The following is a 21,969-nucleotide window of genomic DNA, read 5'->3' as shown; positions in this document are numbered from 1 at the left end:
TACAGTTGGTATAAGGTGACTGACAGGGCCGGCCCCTGGCATAAACACTCTATGCAGTTGTTTAGGGCCACAGCCGTTAGGTGGGGGCCACATGATCAGAAAGGTACCGGGGTTCATTCAAGTCATTTAAACATCCTGAGGTCTGCACGCGCACGCTGTGAGCTTTATGTAATTTGAAGTCAATATTCAACTTCTTTTATCTCACATTTGAGACATTTGGTGAAAATAGAAAGGCAGAATGACAACATTTGTGCTCAAAAAGCAATCTTACAAAATTTCATTTTAGACTTGTTTTCTACACTTATCTATTACTGTATTCGTATCCTATTTCAAGCGCCAAAACAGTTCATTCTCATGACTGAAGGTGTGTTTTCACAAGGGATTTGAAATTTTTCAAAAAGCAGACCTCAAATTTCTAGCATTTGGCCTAAATTATTTCTTTATACAATGTTCTAGTGCAAACTGGCCTCAGTGTGCTTACAGCGGAGGTTCTAATATTTAGACATAAAACACTTGAGTATTGTTACATCTGCAAGTATCTTAAAAAGATAAATTTAAGAAAATATGTACCGGTAAAAGTCGAGAAAATGGCCTCAAACCTCAGAGGGCATAAACATGTCTGTATTCAGTTTTAACCAGTGATTTGGTGTTTGCGCTTAGAGTGCAGGGCCACAAACAAAAATCAAAGGGGCCACCAAAATCCTAGGGCCGGCCCTGGTGACTGGTGTCCCAGAGCTGCCTACTCGGCCTGGACTCCAACTCCCAGACGCCTTTGCGGTCGTTCCACTGTGTTTACAACCAGCTGACATCCGGCGTCTCTTCCCGTCCATTAGCCACCGATACCCAACAGCCAGCGATCATATCCGTGTACACTCGATATTTTTACCCCACGAATAACGCTCCCCCGCTGATTCGTCAACTCAACTGAATGCAAAATTTCATCATATTCATCCGATGCAGGTGAGGTCCACGACACAGAAAACCCGTCGTTGCACATTTATCTGTCTATCAGTCTCGCCCACAACTCGCCAGCGATTAGCAGGACTAGCACCAGCTAACCTAGCAGCTAATGCTAAGGCTAAGGCTAAGGCTAACGGTAGCGCAGGGTTTCTGTGTTAGCTCGGCTCAGTTTCGACATCCGTCAGAGCGAAACTCGATGTTTTCAAGGAAGACGTGTTTTCTAACAATTTAACAACACATACTGCTTTAGGAGTGCAACCCATCGTGGCTCATCGGGGCCTGACTCAAACCGATATAGACCAGTGTTAGCCCGCTAGCTTTACTAGCCTAACGTAAACCGTTCACCTGAAGCTGCGACGCTCAGTTTGTTATTTTTTTAAATTATTTTATTATTTTTTGCCAAACCACGGTGTTGTCAGTCTGTTTGCTCACTCTCTATACTTCAGGGGATTCATTAACCACGCATATGCACGTTGTGATGTTAGATTTTTTTATTAGATGTTGACGTTAGCGACATGTCAGTGGGATGGATGAGGGGAGATGTGCGGTGCCGCTGCGGTGCCAGGCGGTGGGAAGCAGCAGCAGCCTGAGCCTCACACTGTCTGTCTGTGTTGTTGTTTGTTTGTGTGTGTGTGTGTGTGTGTGTGTGTGTGTGTGTCAGGGCTCTGGCCCCGTCTCCAGCAGCTGAAGCACACCACCACCACTCCTGTCCTTTTCTGCTCCACGTCCACGGGTCCTGCTCCTCCTCATCCCTGAGCCATGACCAGCCAGAGGGAAATTGATATGGTGAGTTGAGGGTCAGACAACCTTTCTGCAGTTCATTTGTTTTTATTAATGTCAACACATGTTATGCTGATAAAATTGCACACACGTTTCCCCCCTAAATTAAAATTATTTAGGGTTTAGGAGGAGGAGGAGGAGGAGGAGGGAGGGGTCATGGATTAGCCAAGGACCACAAACACTTAGCTTTGACAGTGACTGCTGCTCCTGTGAACACCATCTGTCTAATCTCAGTTAAAACGTTGCCCTACTTTCCTTTCAAGGTTTAGACGCCAATTGATTGTACCCTCTTACTAAGCCCCCCCCACGCACCCCAACCCCAACCCAACCATAGGAATGGACAACAGTCATTTAGAGACCGACACGAAAGGATAATCAAACTTATAGGCAGAGTAAGATTTTATGGTAAAGTATTATTTGACAAAGAAAAGTGACAGATCATTGAGGAGTTGTTTAGAAAGAGATTAATACGTTTAATTAGAGGCCAAATCAGTTGTTTAGTGCTAATATAAAGAATAGGGAAATATTTATTCAGATTAGACAGAAATTTAATATGCAGCAATTCTGATCAATTAATTACCGATTTTTGTGAAGTTATCCCCTCGAGTTCTGAAAACTATGATTTGATGTTTTATTTATTATTCTGTGACAGCCAAACATTCACTTAATTGAGGAAATATTTTGGTTTATGGTTGCAGCACGTGAAACACCCGCATCTTCATAGCACACACCCACATAATGATATTTAAACAATTGATCTATTAGACCAATATCAGGTAAAAGCCCGTAGCAGAGCAGGTCGTCTTTGTCAGCGTTTGTGGTTGGTTGTGTTTATAAGAAACTTGGCCAACATCAAGCGTGGATAAGCCCCTGGTATCTATGTTAACCCTCGTAAAAGTAAATCATTCATAACAGCGCTGGAAGAATTTAATATCTTTCTCTGAACTGGACAACATCGAGGACATTAGTGATGGAGGATGTTGCCATGGGTAACCAGGCAGCTTTGACTTTGTTTTTATTTTGTAGGGGGGGAGGTTGGAGGGAGGGAGGGAGGGAGAGAGAGAGAGAGGGGGACAAAGCTCGTTAATGATGACATGGGTATGTAACTCCACATCGGGGTTATTCAGTTCAGATGGGGGAGGGGAGGGAAGACGACGACCACCGAGGGAGGATTGTATTTGTAAACAGATCAGAGAGCGGGGTCGTCCCCCGCTGACGTCACACCTCGTGGTTAATTTAAGTCTCTTTGTTCTCTCCACTGTGATTTGTGAACCAAAGAAAGTTCATCTTCGACCTCTTTAAGAAGGGCAAGTGTCAAAGAAAATTCATCCCATTTTGTCAATTCTCACTCGTTTCCCACTAGAAACATTTGGTTAATGGGTTTTTTTTCTCTCCAGAGTAATGCTTTGGGGTACCGACATGATTGATTAAAGATGATGGATTAATGGATTTATAAGGAACAGTAGGTGCTGTAGCATACATTAGACAACTTAGGTCCAAAACTGATCAATAATTCAGCTCAAAGAGACATTTCACTCCTGACCATGAGGTGACCATGAGGTGACAGTCGAAAAGGAAGTGGGCAAATTAGTTTAACATCATCACATGAGGTACATACAAGGCTGTTTATTTGGCTTGATGACATCTAGTTGGTATCAGAAATATTTCAAATAAATAAAAATAATAATAATAACCACCACTCATGTCATCATTAATTTGTTGGTACAGCACGTTCATGAGTGTGTGTGTGTCCATTTTTAATCTGATGATAATCCAACTAGGATCAAAACCTTGTCTATTCATTTGAATATTATATTTGCAGACAATATGCTGGAGTTATTCTTTTCATCAATATGTGAAGTTTATGACCGAAAAAGACATCAGCCTGCTGGATTAACAACTGATTTTTATTTTTTTTGGCCGCATGTATCAATTTATTTATTTTTTCTGTCAGACTGTTCTTCACCTAGTCAGGATTTAGGTCAGGTCAAAGGATTTCCAGGTCAAGGGTACTTCCCTACTCTTGAAGTGTAACCACACAACGGGGCGGAGCTGTGATGAGCAGCTTGTGTTTCCTCTCTCATGTTTCTGATGCTGGTTTGTTTGTGTTAAGAAACATGCAAGAACTTAAAGACAGATCTTCAGTTATTACCAACTAACAGAGGGATTAGACTGCAGACCCTCGGCTCACCTCGATCACCGCTCTGTACAACAAACACTGTTCAGTAATGAGATGCAGTGAAATCACATTTTAAGTTACTGGATGCAATTCAAGCTCTATTGATCCTAGTTTGTAGCTCATTGTTGCTCTGTATTGCAAAGTACACAAAGACTGTGAGGGAATATAAAACCTGATGTAACCTCATATAACTCGTATTTAACAATGAAAAGCAAACTCCTTGCATAAAGTATAAATCCAGTTTTACAGTGTTTTTCATTTTAATGCAAAGGAGATCAATCATTAATGGATTTACATGTGCAGATAATAATACAATATAGCTACAACTAATGTCTTTAGAAATTAGTTTCTCTAATTATTTAGTCTAGAAAATGTTATTGCACCTTCCTAAAGTCAATGTGACATTACATTCATATCACCTGTTTGTTTTGTTCCGTTGAAAATGTAAGACAAAGAAAATTTGCTGGTACTAGGTGGCATTTTACTTTAATTTTGACAATCAGAATAGTTGCAGATTCATTTTTGTTTATTATTAAAGCGGTTTATTGTGTCACACCACCACAACAGGCAGCGTCTGTGCTCTGTTAGTGATATTTATAAATCCTGTAGAAGGTGTACGGTGTGTCCCACATGGATTTCCTGATGTTGATGTACTATTTAGGCCTTGAAGGCATCGTAGACAAGCAGCGCCTACTTTTTTTTCCTTTATGTTTCTTTTATTTATTTTTTTCAGACAGACTTGCTTTAGCGTAGTTGCCCAGAGGATAAAATTTTCGAGGAAGCCCCATTGTTAAATATCCTCCCACACACACACACACACACACACACACACACACACACACACACACACACACACACACACACACACACACACACACATATGCACAGTCGCCCCTCCAGGCTACGCACTGGCCATGTAAATTTAATAACATGGCCCAGCGCTGTCTGGGACACCTGGGGTTATCGCATTAGGCCGACAGCCCGGAGAGGAGCTCGCAGCGCCCGGGAACTAAGGGGCCTGTGTTCTCCCCCCCCTCTCAGCCCCACCCTTATCTGTTGTCGTCCCCGGCAACAGGGGCTCACTTCAGTGTAAGCCCTCGGTGGATGAAGTCGGCCCAGTCGAAGGGTGGAGATCTGGTGTGGATAAATCTAATTAGGCTGGAATGCCCGTCTCTTCACAGCCTAGTGAAGGTCACCTCATGTCTGCGGAGGTTAGGGTGTGTGCAGCGCCAAATCCGCCGCCGCCGCCGCCGCCACTTTTATTAGGAAGAGTTTTTATTGATGCAGGTTTGGTTGTTTGTGTTGTTGTCTGCTGTGGCGTTTCAATGGACTAAGATGAGGGTTTGTTGTTTGTTGTTGTTGTTGTTGTTTTTAGGTGCACCTCCGCCTCATCCTGGTCAGTGGGAAAACGCAAGACTTCACTTTCTCCCCGAATGACTCGGCCACAGACATCGCCAAGCATGTGTTTGAGAACTGGCCTGCAGGTACGTTTTTTTATTTTATTTTATTTTTTCCCTCTGTGTGTGTTTTTTAGTTTATACATTGAACTGAATTTATTTACTTTGTACAGACTCGTCCCATCTGGTTCAATAACAGTCTCTGCTGATACATACACTCTGTTTCTGCCAATAGCTGGCAGCTTCTTTCCATTTCGTTTCCTATTGTGTCTTCCTGCTACTTCATGTATATACTGTAAAGAAACAATGCACACAATGTTTGTATTATGTTGAAATCAACACAGGCTAATTGTAAAACAAAATAATGAAGAAAAAGTGACTGGATGTGTCAAAACACAACTTAATTATGTTAATAGGTCAGGGTTATACATTATCTGATGTTATCTGTATAACATGATCTGTATGTACTATTGATTGCTATGTGAAAATGAGGTAACCCGTTATAATAAGTACACACTATTAAGCATTAGTTAAGCATTAAATACTGAATTCATCATTTATAACACATGAATACTCATTAGTATGTAGTTTTACTGTTGTAAATGGAGAATTCAGTATTTATTAATGCTTAACTAATGCTTAATAGTCTGTACTTATTATAAAGTGTTACCAGAAAGAAAGAAAGAAAGAAAGAAAGAAAGAAAGAAGGTAACACTTTATAATAGTTAAACACTAAATACTGAATTCATCATTCATAACATATGAATACTCATTAGTATGTAGTTTATAAATACAGTTAGTGCTTATCAATGATGAGTAAAACATTCAACTGTATTTATAAATTACATACTAATGAGTATTCATTTGTTATAAATGAAGAATTCAATATTTATTAATGCTTAACTAATGCTTAATAGTGTGTACTTATTATAAAGTGTTAACTGAAAATGGTAATAATGATAATAGCCACAGGTCCAGTAGTGGTTTAAATATTATGATTATAACAATAATAATGAAGATGAGAAAGATGATGATAAAAATAAGTAAAGGAAGAGAAACATGATGTGACCGTAGCTGAAGTGATGCACCTGTCTCTCTGCTCTCTGCCAGGGTGGGAGGAGGAGCGGGTGAGCAGCCCCAGTATACTGCGCCTCATCTTCCAGGGACGCTTCCTTCATGGCAACGTCACCCTGGGAGGTGAGACTGACTCTGAGCAAAGACACCGACACAAAGATAACTAACTTCTGGACGTTGTTAATGTCGTCAAACTGTTGAATTGTCTTTGGCACAAGTTCCATTTACTGGAAATCTTCTGGCTCCGTCAGCCGCTCTGTGAACGCAGTTTGCTCGCGTGGTTCAGTTGTTACCAAGAGACGTAACTCTGGACCGTCGTTCGCCACAAGGTGAAAGGTGACGTCCTCCTGTCACGTAGGCCGAAAGCTCCAGAAAAGTTTCCAGTAAGTGGACCTTGTGGGGCTGCGTTTCAAGACCAACAATGAACCTTCAAGCTCAGTTTGGAAGATTTTTACAATACAGCGAAACTCTGACATACTTCTCATCTAATGTTTGACTTAATTTTACTCAATGATATCGAGACATGATCCCAGCAGAGCACAGATTGTGAGTCGCTATAAACAAAAACATTGTGTGAAAGATACTAAGAGAAACTTGTTTGTGGCCAAAAATACATTTGAGTCGAACCCAAAACTCTGGCCACAGTTTTGTTTATATTTCTAATCGCACCAGCAGTCGACTGACACATAAAAAATATTTAAATACTGACACATAAGATCCTTTTGTAAAGAGCCAGACTTCAGCCGCAGCAGTAATGGACGAATCCAGTATCACAGATGCACGTTATGACACAAGAAACAGATTTGCTGTCAGAGCGACAGGCGCCGGTGGAAGTCGTTTCCCTTCACCTCGCGGTTTTCGTAAAGGTGAAGTGGACACAGTTTGACAAATGAGCAGCTGAGTCAAAACAAAGCTATGTAAGCACCACGTCTGATTTGATTATTTTAATCCTGTTAAACTTCTGACCTCGTGGACTCTGTGGCCCGTACCTGGCTTTACGCTTGTGCCATCAACAACTGGGATTTACTGACCGCCAATCAGACGGGCCGGTTCAGTGGTTCAGCGCTGCTACTCGGGCGCAACCGTTGGTGGACAAAGCACTTTTCTTTTCCTCCCCTAAAGCTGCAGTCGGACTGAAATTCATGAGGTCTAATGAAAACAAGGTGGGACAGGAAATGGAGTGGAGTTGGTTGTAAACAGTTTTGTTAGCAGCCTAGCAGCAGTCACAGCGTTACACAGCTCCTTATGTAATACCTGACTCTTATCTACCACTATCTCTGCTCTTACACTCACTATGTGCAGTCAGCGTCCGCCCCCCCCGCTGCTGCTGCAGTTTATAGAAAAGGTTAAAGCTGCACGCCACATTAATACAGACGTTATTCCACACCTCCAGGCCTTCGCCATGAGGCGACGTTCACTGTGTCCCTGTTTACCAAGTGTTACCCAGACCATGAAAATGTCAATTAAAACAAATTATGATTTTCACCCAAAGGTCACGGCCTGTTTACAGTAGGTGATGCTATGACCACATACATAGGACTCCAGCATGGGACTGCTGTCAAACATGATCTAAACAATTATATCATAGCTATAAGAACTTTCTATTTCGTTTTGAGACATTTAAATCTGTTGAAACGTTAAATAAAAGACCAGTTTTCTTATTGAGGCATCATCCAGGGCTTCACCCAAAATCAATACGGTAATTCACCAATTTTCTACTCACCGTCATGCCAAGGAAGGGTTTGGAGAACTTTCGGAGTCATCAAAACGCTTTTGTAGTTCCAGGGGGGGTCCGGCTGGCAACAGATTTTCATAAAATGGCGGTGGATAGAGTTCACTTTTGAATCCTCCAAAACACACAGTATGATCAGTACATTCAAATACCTCCATACTCCTTGTCCGTACTGACCCAAGTGTCCTGAAGCCGTGACACGAAAAAGTTGTTCGGAAAAAAATAATTTGATCTCGGTTTTTTTTATCTCTGGCTTCAGGACATTATATGAAAATCCGTTGCCAGCCGGACCCCCCCTGGAACTACAAAAGCATTTAATGACTCTGAAAGTTCTCCAAACCCTTCCTTGGCATGACGGTGCCCTAAACTCAAACCTGAGTGTGTGTTGGGTTATAGCAGCTTCCTCCGTCATGGCCAATCATCAAAATTCAGCATGCTGCCACGGACAGGTCGTCCAAAGAATAACTTTTTAAAAATGTGTATAAATCATAGTGTAATACAAAAGTGTCACAAGAAAAAAATAACAACATAAAATAAAAACTCCAAACCACAAGAGTCGAAGGCAAAAACAACTGACATCAGCAATAATCCAACAGTAATTGATAACAAATGGTGGACATGTTTTATTGAGACAAACTGAAGAAACTTACAAGTAAATTTATTTAGTGTAAGGAAATGAAAAGCAGAGTGGGGAATACTTGGCTGAACTATGACTGAGTATGAGGGCCACAATGATGGGGAAGCAAATCATAATACTTTATGTCTTTTTTCCCCCTCATTGTTGCTTTAATACCATGTCATAGTCGGTGAAATGATGGTCTGAAAACTTCATCACTGACATGAATCTTTCATTACATAATCTTTTTTTAAAGTATATGCCTCCACAGTTTCATATAATACAATAAAATACAAATAAAAAACAATAAATGACGAGATTTATTTCTTTGTTTTGAAGCTTTAAAGCTGCCTCCGGGCCGAACGACCGTCATGCACTTGGTGGCTAGAGAGACTCTTCCAGAGCCCAACTCTCATGGTGAGCATCTTCTCCCAGACTCCTTCATTTATTTACTTACTGCAGATATTTGACACAACACCTGTAGCATCAGTCTGATTAAAGGGATAGTTCAACATTTTGGCAAATTGGCCCATTGCCATAATCCCTATTGTTTCAGCAGTAGGTTCGTTACCTTTAATTGTTGCTGCAAGCTATTTTTAAAACAGCGGAGCAGAGCCACGAGCTGCTCAGAGCTACGCTACGGAGGCTAATGGGATTTCTTGGTTTCCCTCATTAAACTCATCAAATACACAATCCAACAACTCCAAAACGCTCTGGTGGACAAGTTGTGACCTGCACATTCACCACGCTATGAGATAATAACGGAACATTACGAGACAGAGTTGTTTTAGAGGCAAATTCATGCAAAACTGCTGATGCGCGTTGCCTTCAGGGACAGTTTTTCGGCAAGTAGTCTTTGCATTTGCCTCGAAAACAACTCTGTCTGGTAATGCTCCATTATTATCTCATAGCGTGGTGAATGTGCAGGTCACAACTTGTCCACGAGAGCGTTTTGGAGTTGTTGGATTGTGTATTTGATGAGTGTTGATGAGGAAAACCAAGAAATCCCATTAGCCTCCGTAGCGTAGCTCTGAGCAGCTCGCCGCTCTGCTCCGCCGTTCTAAAAATAGCTTGCAGCAACAATTAAAGGTAACGAACCTACTGCTGAAACAATAGGGATTATGGCAATGGGCCAATTTGCCAACTATCCCTTTTAAGGCTTCTTCTGGACTCCTTTTTTGTATTTTTGAACTCTTTCTCTCAGCTAATGACAGATTCGGTTGCACAGTCAGCACCCAATCCTGCTTTTCTTTGACCTTTCACCATCTTCGACAAAGTCGGCCTCGGTATCTGTGCTTCTCTTTGTGCCAAATGGTTGTTTTTATTTTGCCTCACGTCTCTGATGTCCCGTCTCTTTTGTAGGTCAAAGGAACAGAGAAAAAACCACAGAGAGCAACTGCTGCCTGCTCTTGTAAAGAAACAGAAACACCCCCCTCTTCCTCCTCGTCCTCCTCCCCTCTACCCAAAACCTTTACACCTAACAACACACACATAACACAAATATAAACATACATACACTCTGCTCTCTCCTGCCCGTCGTCGTGGATTTGGATTAACTCACAGGAAGTCTGGTCGGAGGCTGTTACCTGCTTTGGTTGAACTCTTTGTCCAATCTGAGGCTTTTTTTGTGCCAATATGTTCAGTTCTTGCCCCCGAACTTTTACTTCATCAACAGAATTTGCTGTGGTTTCTCCTTTTTGGTTGAAGACCCCGACATCTATCGACCCCCTCGCTGCTGGACAAGTTTTAAAGAGCTGTCGTACGTAGCGGAAAAAGACCCAGGAGCTCGTCGCTCTTCATGGACACGGAAGTGCTACAAATGATGCGTGGGCTTTAACCCTCCCCTCCTTGTCACGTGGACGTTTCCCCAGGTCTTTTACTCAATGGTGTTAACCCTCTCATTGCACTTAACCAGTTTGTCCATTCAGAAGTGTTAGTGTCATCCTCTCTCCCCCCCGCCCCCCATGACGTTTTTTTTCTTTGAACAGACCTTAATTCCCCCCCAACGTGGTAGAAAACGTGCCATCCTCCTCCTCATTGACTGTTTCTGCCTCTTATTAACTGAACCGTTCGGTCTGTATCAGCACCAGTGGCGTTTGTGCCATTACCTACACCCTGTTTGTTCCTGGCGAAGGACCAATGGAGAAAAGACTTAAAAACCAGGAGGACCTGCGTTAAAAAAAACAAAATAAAACACCTGAGGGGGGTGGGAGGGGGTGGGGGGGCGCACAGGGACGGACCTCCCACCACGGCTCGCAGAAGATATTAGAGATGGAGGCGGAGGATTTTGCTCGTGCGCCACCGGGTGTCACGTACACACTTGTTGTGGTGACTTTATTGACTAGACTGTCGACGCTCCCTCGTATCGGGAGCCAACATGGCGGGCCAGTTAAACGCAGACAGAAGGAGATGGTTGAAGATTGGAGGGGAGGTGTGCGATCGGTGTGGGACCCTCCTCTACTGGACACTGAAAACGAGGCAGAGGGAGACTGATCTCCCACTGGGATAAAGTGTAAAAAAAAAAAAAAAAAAAATTTTGGTGGTGTTTCACCTCCGTTTCATTTGGATGCTGTCTTTACTTCTCGTTTGCCTTTTATCGTGGAATTCAGTAATATCATTAATATTGAAATTTAAATATATCAATTTTTATCTTGTGTATAGGTATTTGTTGAATTTTAGTGTGAGTGAGTTTGTGTGTGAGTGTGTCTGAGAGTGTGATGCACGTGGCATAGTGTGTGAAGACTAGTGAGGGCATGTGGTCTTAAAAAAACAAGGTGGTGCACTGGGAGTGTTGACGGGCTGCGGTTTCTTCAGAAACAGTCGGAAACCTTTTGATTCCTTCCATTGAGTGTCCTTTGGTTTGTGTTTTTTGTCAATCAATGTCACTGCTATGAAGTTTAGCTCAGTATGAATAAATGTAAAAACTAAAATGCAATGTGGTCTACATAAAAGCTTGTATTATAAATTAATAAATCTTTAAATAAGGCAACATCTTTTGATTCATTTTTACCACCGTATTTAACAAGAGACAAAAGACTGAAGCTGCATCGTAAGTAGCAACTAATGACTATTTACCCGTCAATTCATTTAGTGTATTTTAAAGTCAACTTCAGACCCAAATATATATTCAATTTACTTATCACTTAATATTAAGGCCAGAAAAATATTAATTTAAGAAGCTGGAACTAGAGGATTATTGTACTTTTTAACCTTAAGTCCAGCTAAACTATTACATTTTTGATCAAAATGGATTCAATTGTTTCCACTTTTACTGAAGTACATCATAATAAAAGTGATAATAATGATGAGCAGGTTTTGTATGGCATTATTCAAGATCATTAAATTACAATATACTTGGACAAAACATCTAAAACAGTGCAATATTATAGAAGAAATGGTGTAAATAGATGAATAGGTAATTAAAGCACTCTTGTTTACTCTGATGGATAAGTTACAAAGATAATTTCTGTTAATGGAAAAATGTTATACCGTACTTATTTTTCCTCAGATATTTCTTTACTTCTCTCTACCTTGCACATTTAAGTTTTTTTTTCTTCAGCGCTCAAAAATCAAAATCAGGTCTGTTTTAAGTCATAAGATCTCGTCCACACATTCCAAAAATAAGAGCACAGCATCAATTTAAGTCTCATGGTTTTGCCACATAAATTAAATCATCTCATAATTGCATCTGGTGTCCTCCTGTCCCGTTGGAAAAATAAGCTGCTTGTTTAATTACTGGGAATAATGTTTCTACACTAAAAAAAGGTCCAACAACAGTAGGTGCACCAGGTCGCACTGTTTCATATTGGACTATACGATTCACTTCAACACCAGCTGTCAGAGTTCATATTTATATATACACAAGTTAATTTGTTAAATTCCTGTTATATCAGTTGGAAGCTTTATTTATTATAAGTAATAATTTTCAACTACACACATGCCAAGACTAGGCCCATAGTTTTGTCTCTTGGCCTCCAGGTGGCAGTGTTTCTCCGTGCGCCCCAGACTGAGGGTCACCACGGGCCTCTGGCTGGTGGGGAGCTGCTCAAATGGATGATGGGAACATGTGAGTTTATTCTGGCTGCGCCTGCTGTATTGACGGGACTTAGAGTAGAAGCATAAGTTTATAATTGGTGAACTACTGTTTCAAATCTGTGTTAACCTCAAACTGTCCGAGCTGAAGTAAAACTAGATGAATGTGTAGGCTACACACACTCAGATGATACCTACCCCCCCCCCCTCCAGACTCAGATGAGATGAATCAGTCGTTTTGCTGTTATGCTTGGGCCCTGACTGTGCTGGAGCTGATGTTCAGCAGCTTTCTCCCCTCGTCAGCTGCTGACCTGTGGCTGCGAGAGGTCCAGGTTTCCAGTTGACACTGGCAGGTTTCCTTAGGAAAAGCGCCGTCAACCCGCCTCTCTCCGCTCTGAACCTGCTATTGTGCTGAGACTGTTTGTCATTCTGTGTCTCTTCACATTTTCCACTTCGCTCTTATCTGGACTGTGTTTTGCCATTAAGTCAGGGGTTTACCACAGGGTTAGTGGAGAGTGAAGTCTGCACAGAAGCGTCCGACTGACCGCAGACAGAGGCGATTGGGCCTCTTTAAACGAGAGTCTGGGGAGAGAGAGGCTGTTGAAATCTCTGCTACTTAAGTCCAGTGTGCATTGCAGTGTGTGTGTGTGTTTCTGCTGCAGGATGAATCGCTGTCTGCCGTCGACATGACTCGAAGCACGTGTGCAGCCAGTTTCTTGGTTGGGCTGCGGTCCAGTCAACACACACTGCTGGTTTGTGTGTCCCAGGAGGGCGGCCTGCACTCTCAGCCACCTGGCCTGCGTCTTCATCCTGATATGAAGGTCTTAACCCCCTTTACTGCTGCAGCTCCGTCCCCTGCTGCTCGGAGCAGAGGAAAAAGCTCAAGTAGGATTACTAGTGTTTAAAAACTGCAGTAGGCCAAAAAAACAGCTCACAGGAAGAGATAATGCTATGCTATCCAATGTTCTTTTTCTTCTTATTTTACTGTTTATTAGTTTTTGTCTTAACAAATACACATTATGCACTCAAACACAAAATAACAAGAAGCAAATCTCACATCTCACAACACATCAGAAGTGTAAAGAAGCTAAGGCTAAACTATATGTAATAATAATATCTGAATCATGTGGTATGTTGTTATAAAAACCAAACAAACTGAACTTATTTTTAAAGACCAGTAACAGGAAGTCAAGAAAGGAGCACTGAACAAAAGCGTGACCCACAATCCGTGAAATGTTTGTCTCCTTGGAAACACTTGGTTGTGTTGTGGGTTTCTGGATCAAGTTTTCTGCATTTGTTGCACATTTGTGTCTTTGCATGTGTTTGCAATGAGCCCTCAGGGCCACCGTATTTTTGTTTTTCTTATGTTAGCATAGTCTGGAGATAGAAAGGAAAGTCAAGGAGGGAGAGGGGATGATGTGCAGCGAATGCAACGTCTAGGTCAGGGGTGTCAAACATGTGGCCCGTGGGCCAAAACCGGCCCGGCAGAGGGTTCAATCCGGCCCTCAGGATGAATTTGCCAACTGTGAAAATTACATAGAAGACATACTGTAAGAGGCATGAAATTGCACATTTAATCAAGAAATGTCAAGTTGGTTCGTAAAAGAATAGTTCATTAACTGTAAACATCTTAATAATGCACTAAAACAAAGGGAACAATTCAATGTTCTTTTTATTTATATGGTATCATGCTATTATTTTACTAGTCCGGCCCACTTGAGATCAGATTGCGCTGTTTGTTGCCCCTGAACTAAAATGAGTTTGACACCCCTGGTCTAGGTGATGTGTCCTATCAGGTGAGCCACAGGGCGACCTCCCTGACCACCCCATTGCTTAAAATGAAATGGAAAAAACTCACTGCAGTGTTATAGATGTTTCTCTAAAAATGGAGTGAGGCTCTCTGGCTTTCTCGACAAAGCAAAACATTCGAGAACATTTAAATGGACCAAATAATTAGTCTAATAATCAAGAAAAAAATAATCCCAGAAGAAAAAAACAATGCAAACTATTCTGTTATCACAGCAGTTACTTTAATGCAGACCTGATGTTCGCTGAGCTCGGTCTCACAGGTCGGCTCGTTGTTTTTCCTTCAGTAGAGATGAGATGAGATTTGTGGAACAATCACAATAAACAAAATCATATAAAATGTGTATATGAAGTTTGGTTAAACAGCTAAACTGTACATATAGTGGAGCAGCTGTGGTGTTTCTTCACAGCGTCTTGGCTCTGTGTTTATCCACACACGCACCGAGATGGATTAGATTGATTATAGAAAATAGCCAAATACCTATGTCAACACGACTGTTTTAATGTATGTGTTTTTTTCTTTTATGGTATTTAGCTCCAAATCCCTTTTTCCCTTCACTGGTTTTGACAGTTTTCTGATTTGCCAGTTCCTCTGATATTAAAACCAGCTGTGAACACACACACAACTACACACACACACACACACACGCACACACACACACACACACACACACACACACACATACATACAGAGAAGAGCACGTACAGTAGGGCTACTGATACCAAAAACGTTGACTTTCTGCACATATATTTATCTTATCTAATCTAACCCACATGCATGATGTCCCTTATTTTCTATAAAGGGATAGTTCAACATTTTGGCAAATTGGCCCATTGCCATAATCGCTATAGTCTTAGCAGCAGGTTTGTTACCTTTAATTGTCGGTGCAAGCTATTTTTAGAATGGTGGAGCAGAGCAGCGAGCTGCTCAGAGCTACGCTATGGAGGCAGAGTTGTTTTCTAGGTAAATTCATGCAAAACCGCTGATGCGCGTTTCCGTCAGGGGCAGTTTTTCAGCAAGCAGTCTCTGAATTTACCTCTAAAACAACTCTGTCTGGTAACGTTCTGTTATTATCTCATAGCGTGGTGAATGTGCAGGTCACAACTTGTCCACCAGAGCGTTTTGGAGTTGTTGGATTGTGTATTTGATGAGTTTGATGAGGGAAACCAAGAAATCCCATTAGCCTCCATAGCGTAGCTCTGAGCAGCTCACGGCTCTGCTCCGCCGCTCTAAAAACAGTTTGTACCGACAATTAAAAGTAACGAACCTACTGCTATGACTACAGGGATTATGGCAATGGGCCAATTTGCCAAAATGTTGAACTATGCCTTTAAATCTATCTTCTCATTTTGTTCATTGTAATGTAAAGGTGCCAACAACCAAAAAAATATATGAAGAATGACACCACTGCCTATAAAACTGTACGAATATTTAGTGATAATGACTCAAAAATATTAGTGCAGTTCTACGTTGTTAAAAAATATACTTGCACATTTCTTTTTTGACGTTAAATGGTTTTATCCAGACTCATTTTTGTGTCTTGCACTTTTTTTTGTTGCATATACAGTATATTACTCTAAATCCCTGAAAACTTGAATGATTCACAATTTGTATGTAGTAGACAAATGAATTACAATGATATACATAGATATGAAGTTGTGTTATATGCTCATGTTATTCTCCAGGGAATAGACAAAGCTTAGTTTAAATCACAGAAATCTGAAGCTCAACAAAAAGCAATAGAGACAAACTTTTTAAATCCGTGCTTCATGATATGTTTAGTTTTGTCAGTGTGAGTGTGCGGCTCGCTCGCGGCTCCATCATGTGTTCATTCCTTTGAGTCTATTTGTCCACACCAGAAGTCCTCCGATGGCCTGAAATGAAAGAGTTCAGTAGGCCAGTGTGAAAACATACACACTCATGCAGGGGTTGAATTAACCCAGCGGGGTGTTAGCAAATGAGCAGCTTTCATGCTGACTCCAGAAGCTGCTGCTGTCTCTCCTCATCTCCAGAGCTCCTCTCCTCTGCTAATTGGGGAAATGACACTGGTTTATATGGTTGTTTGTTTCCACATGAAGTGGCCACGACCGGGAGCTTTTGACCAGGTGCGTGCATGTGAGCGTAAAGAAGGAGGAAGTGTTACAGCTTTAGTGTTTCCATATTTAACATACAGCAGGAGTGACGTCGGACTCGGAGGGAGGGAGGGGAGGTCGGTCAACCTCTTCTTTTTTTTTTTATTTGACCGTTTCTTCTCCCAGATGGTTTCCTGTTGCCTCTATAACGTGCCACTGTAAAAGAGTCACGGCTTTGACAACAATATCAGCTCTGTGCTCTGGAGAGGGAGAGAGAGAGAGGGAGAGATGGAAACTTCTAGAGTTCATACCCAAGATCAAATATTTCTCAGCATTATACTGTGGAGCAGGAGGTGGAAAATCTCGGGCCTGTCCAACAAACTCTTCTGTTATCATTGGCTGTGAAGGAAAACACCAAACCTCAGGGCTCCTGCATCTTCTCACCAACCCATCAATACAATAGTCCAGCTCCTGTGTCTGTATCGGCACATAGACGCCCTGCGTGTTGTGTGTTTGCTCTTGTGACTTTTGTTGACATGTATTTGTAATGGATTTCTTTCTTATTTCACACTTTCACGTGTTATTTGCATATACGTGAATCTATGAATCCCTGAATACTCCTTTAAACAGCTGGATATCACACACTCCAAGCTGTTTAAGTGTAATTAATAATATTATCACATCATAAAAGCACTAATCAACGTTAATGGAGTAGGTTAGCTTTGTTTCCAAGACACAAATGAAATAAAACAACTAAAAGAAATCATTGAAAGTAAGCAGTTAACCTCTCCTCTCCTCTGATGGTGACGTCAACAACGATATTCATATGTGCAGGTGTCATTTCCCTAATATGATAAACATCCAACCTGTTCCACTGTGGAAGACAACAGTAATAAAACTGTTCACACTTTTTTATTACTGTTTTATATTGGCCTTAGTTGCACTTTCACGCACGGTAGGAATTAGAGAAGAAAACAGTAATGCTCAGCATGTGTGTCGAGTCGACGTGATAAAATCTGAGGTTTAGATTCATTCCCAAAACATTTGTGCCGAGTTTGGAGAATTTTACTTTGCAGCTACAGTGAGAGCTTGAAAATGGCAAAACACTTTCAGACGACGGCGTAAATTTGCCCGCTTCCTAACGAAATCAGGCCTTGGACATTGTTTCCCAACAGCCAAGTCATTAAAAGCTGTAATGTCTTGTTTCCTGGACATATTGTGAGCGTATTATGCTTTTAAAATTAACGATACCTCAGCCACAGATCTGTTTCTCTACATTGGTCACAGATGAGGTTCAATCCGTGTGTTTTTTTTTCTGCTCAGGAAACTCTGTCCTCATTGTTTAGTTCTGGGACAAGTGGTCACTCGAGGGCAGTGACTTCTGAACAAACTTTTCTTCCTCGGATTTCACTTCTTAGTGAAAAGCACAAAATAAACTATGAAGGGGAAACATACTAAAGTGATTACACACAGAACCGAGGCCAGGACGCGCACGGTGAATGCAGTCCAGAGGAATTCAGCTCTCGCTCATTACCCACTCCCTCCCACTGATTGCAGTTTTGTTTGTGTACCTGTGATGATGAACTCGGCTCTGCTTTGTGTCGATCGGTGTTTTATTTAATCATGAACATCGATCGTTATAACTTGACTCCATCTGCTCTCCGGCGGCGCGTGATCCTGCCTCTTTTCCTTTCATCCTTCGCTCACGTTCGAGGATGAAGGTTGCGTTTCATGTTCAGGTGTCTCCGATTCCTTCATCCTTCACGCTCTGACACCTGCTCTGATCGCTCTCCAGACATCATTAAAGTGAATAAATTTCCTGATCTCCGGATCTGGTAGTAGGAATTATTTCACGTGCTCACATCGTGTGTGATTATTGCTCAGTGACACCAGCTGCCGACCCACAGGACTATGTGCTGCTCTGTACTGTATGTCCCAGAAGAATCTAGACCAGTTCAGTCCTCTTGGTTTCCTTTGTTCCTCATCTGTGAGACTCACATTTAAATGCACGTCACTTTTATCCCTGCCAGTTTATGACACAGCAGCTTTTTCTTTCCTCTCCAGACAACTGACACTAGTTTTTAAAATGTTTTTGAGGGTGAAACTCCATCCTCTCTCTTTACACCGCCTCGAGTGTTTGGAGCGGTTTCTACGGCATCTGCAAATACTGCTGCTCTTTCCAGATTCATAGGTGCCCTTTATTGGACTTGTTGCTTGTGCGTATGTTGTTCATTTAGACATCAAAATGCTTTACAGTTCATTGCTCTTTTACACTGCCTGTTGGAGCCGGAGCTGTAATTCCAGTTAGTGAGGGATCAGATGGAGGTCACTGCTGGACTGTGGGGGTTGCAGCACACCACAAGTCCACCGAGCCTCTCCGGACTACATTACAGCTTTTATCCTCACTAATGGGATCTCTTGGTGGGGAATCCCAAGGGTGATGGGGATTAAGATACCTGGCCTCGCTCCCACGCGCCGTTTACCATGTGGGGCGCAGCAAATATGTTGCACATGCCCGGACTGCTGCAGCAAAAAACTTTACAACTCTAGATGTAACACATGAGAGAAACCACAAGAATCGGCGTCCGGAGGAGTAACGTGTGTTCACACCCAGACTGTCGGTGGTGTGTCTTGTATTCGCCCTCTCTCTCTCTCTCTCTGCGCAGCATTTCTGCCCCACCACGCCTTGACCCAGTTGAATCTGACACCATTTGCAACTCAGTGAGAGAGTATCAGATGATGGAGAGAAAGAGAGAGAGAGAGAGCTGAATGTTAACTTTCTTACTCTTGCTTGACTTAAGAGACATTGTTGGATATGCTGTTGAGTTTCCCGGCGTTACAGCCACAGCAGAAGAAGGAGGACGGAGCGAAAAAAAGCTAAAGTTGGAGAGTGAATAAAAAGTTGGAGAGTGGAAAAAGCTCCACGTCTCTTTGTGTTGGCCTTGAAAAAACTTGGCCTTGGAAAATCAAGATATTGTAAGGAGAAAAGAGAGTGCAGGGTCTCAGGTTCGCTGAGCTGCTCTCTGAGTTTTAAACCTTTGTCACGCTTGGTCACTGCGGTGCTAAACCCGAGTGTCAATGTGAGTCATGACTTCACGCTCCATCTGTCTGTCACATGGCGTCTGGGCGACTCTGTAAAAGCAACAACACAGCTCAGTAACCGGAGGCCGCGTGAAATCAACTCCACCAGCAGCACCAGCTCTTCTGCTGCAGCTCCCACACACACCTCCGGCTTGTTTGTGCCCTGTTTATTTCCATGTTACTCATTAAAGCATAAAAAAAAACACACTTGGATGTGTCATTGACTTGTAACAAGGAGAATAATGGACCCTTTGACACAGTACATCCAGCTGGTCTGGTGTTGCTCTTTGGTTGCCTGTCCTGCAGCGCTTTACGGCAACACGTCACACACACCAAGATCAAGTTAGCTGGCTTATTATTCTCAACGTGATCATCATCTTCATGCTAGAGGCATTGAAAAGACAAAAGAAGACGTTGTTGAAGGAGGAGAAGAAGTACTAGTAGTAGAAGAGAAGAGTAGATGTGAGTGGACAGGGTCAATCTTGGATTAGTTTTAACTCGTTGGTGAAAGCTTAGGCTGACATTGAACTCACCATTTTGTCGTCTCAGCCAGTTTTGTGGCTTCAGCTTGACAACGAATACATGTGTCCATAAGGCTCAATTCACAACTCGTTTTTATGACAGTGCTGTAAAAACAAAATCTCCATAACCGTGGGGGGAAAAACAGAACTATTCTTGCACAGTACGGCTTTAAGATGCGTAATACCCCAACAGCACATTTCTTTGTCTCTCCTGCCTGTTCTCTGTGTAAAGCATAACTGAAGCAGCCTGATATCATAAAGCACACCCTGACGTGTAGTTAGAAGTGACTGCTATTTGTTTTTGTACTCGTTTTGTGTGGTAACAGTGGAGCTCTGGTCCTGCTGGGTCATTGCAGATCCTCAGACTCCCACCACCCTGCAGCAGCAAGGAGGGGTCAGGTGCAGTCCATTGTTACAGAGCTGTCTACGCTCTGATTTATGGGCGGCAGGTTCACTCTGTTTGTGGTGCATTGACCCGCTCACTGTTTCCATATTTTTGTTTTATGTGCAGGAAGAGACAGATTTGATTTAGATGGGAAATGACCTGTGTGTCCACTTGTTTCTGCCTCTGTACCAAATGTAACCTGAGGACACTGGAGGTTTTATTCAGAGCCTGGAACTAATGGTTTTTTTTCCATTTTTAATGAACTTGCTGATTTATTAATCATTTTCTCTTCCATTGATGAAACTGGAACTTAATATTTAGCAGCTTTACTACAAGATTATTTGAAATTACTAAATGTTTATTAGTTAGTTGTTTGATCTGTTACATAAGTCAGTTTGTGGTTTTGGATTTGCTGGTTTGTGTCCTTAGAAACACTTGGAGGAATTGAAACGACCTTGAACACAGCACTTATCCCCCTCAAACTGCTCCAGTGGAGCTCCGTATTACATGTGGGAGCTATAATAAGCAGCTGTAAAATGTAGAAACTGTGACTGCGTAACAGCGCACTGGAAAAGAAATAACATTCTTAGTCAAGCTTTTATGCAATCGTAAGGGGGGCAAGCTTTTGTTTTTGTACTGAGTGAGAAAAGATCTCAATATTAGAGGACCTAATGACAGAAGGTCAAACCCTCTGTGGTTTTCACATGTCCTCGGGGTGTTTGTTGTGGGTGGCTAAAGGGCATCTGGGACTTGGCGGCCGAGCAGAGTTCCTTCAGTTCTACGGCGGAGCTGGCAACGCGGCGCTCTTTGAGCTGACAGTCATTCAGCACCCTGCCAAGTCGCAGGCTCATAATTCAACAACACCTCCTGGCTACAAGGCCCCAGCGTGAGAGGGGAAAGTGACAGCCACACAAGCACCGCAGCTGCACAGGAGCTAGTAGAGACATGACACGGCTTCTTCCACTTTATGGGAAATGGAAAAGAGAAAATATATACAGATTCTATTAAATGGTTTCTCTGCGTGGTGTTTTATTAAAAATAAACATTTCTCGTGGAAAACCCTGAGGAGACTTTAACACCAGACTGAAAAGCAGTTTGTCGAGCTGAGTGAGCACCCAACAGTGGTGTCACAGCGGCGCAGCAGGGTGGGCTCAGTAAAGACAAGACTGATGTTTCCGCTACAACCACCTGACTGAGCGGTTTCAGTATGCATCCATACTAACACACCTGAATATACATACATACATATACCTGAGCAACCACATACAGTGGGGCAAATAATATTTGATCCCCTGCTGATTTTGTAGGTTTGCTCTCCCTCAAAGAAATGAAT

General features: G+C 42.2%; 1 protein-coding gene across 2 annotated transcripts; it reads left to right on the top strand.

The window, feature by feature from the left end:
• The first annotated feature begins 868 nt into the window (after nucleotides 1-868).
• ubl3b (ubiquitin-like 3b) lies at nucleotides 869-11,727 on the top strand. 2 transcript variants are annotated; one of them, XM_085789579.1, is made up of 6 exons: nucleotides 869-960; nucleotides 1,622-1,746; nucleotides 5,295-5,403; nucleotides 6,427-6,513; nucleotides 9,078-9,155; nucleotides 10,101-11,727. In XM_085789579.1, exons 2-6 carry the CDS (start codon nucleotides 1,720-1,722, stop codon nucleotides 10,151-10,153), a joined length of 354 nt encoding a protein of 117 aa, XP_085645705.1. In that variant the 5' UTR covers nucleotides 869-960; nucleotides 1,622-1,719; the 3' UTR covers nucleotides 10,154-11,727. The 2 variants fall into 2 exon arrangements, with proteins under 2 accessions (XP_085645705.1, XP_085645704.1); XM_085789578.1 differs by lacking the exons at nucleotides 869-960; nucleotides 1,622-1,746 and adding an exon at nucleotides 4,811-5,130.
• The last annotated feature ends 10,242 nt before the right edge of the window (nucleotides 11,728-21,969 follow it).

This window comes from Trachurus japonicus, chromosome 10 (assembly GCF_045865225.1).
Source record: "Trachurus japonicus isolate A0001 chromosome 10, Traja_1.0".
Taxonomy (NCBI): Eukaryota; Metazoa; Chordata; class Actinopteri; order Carangiformes; family Carangidae; genus Trachurus; species Trachurus japonicus.
Note: the sequence above shows the minus strand (reverse complement) of the source record. Positions and strands in the feature narration are given on the sequence as shown.

Bases quoted from the DNA above. Each gene is read 5' to 3' on its own strand.
- ubl3b (XM_085789578.1), top strand. From the start codon at position 5,083: ATGCCCGTCTCTTCACAGCCTAGTGAAGGTCACCTCATGTCTGCGGAG. The intron at 5,404-6,426 runs GTACGTTTTTTT...GCTCTCTGCCAG, and splicing joins GTTTGAGAACTGGCCTGCAG to GGTGGGAGGAGGAGCGGGTG. The intron at 6,514-9,077 runs GTGAGACTGACT...TTTGTTTTGAAG, and splicing joins TGGCAACGTCACCCTGGGAG to CTTTAAAGCTGCCTCCGGGC.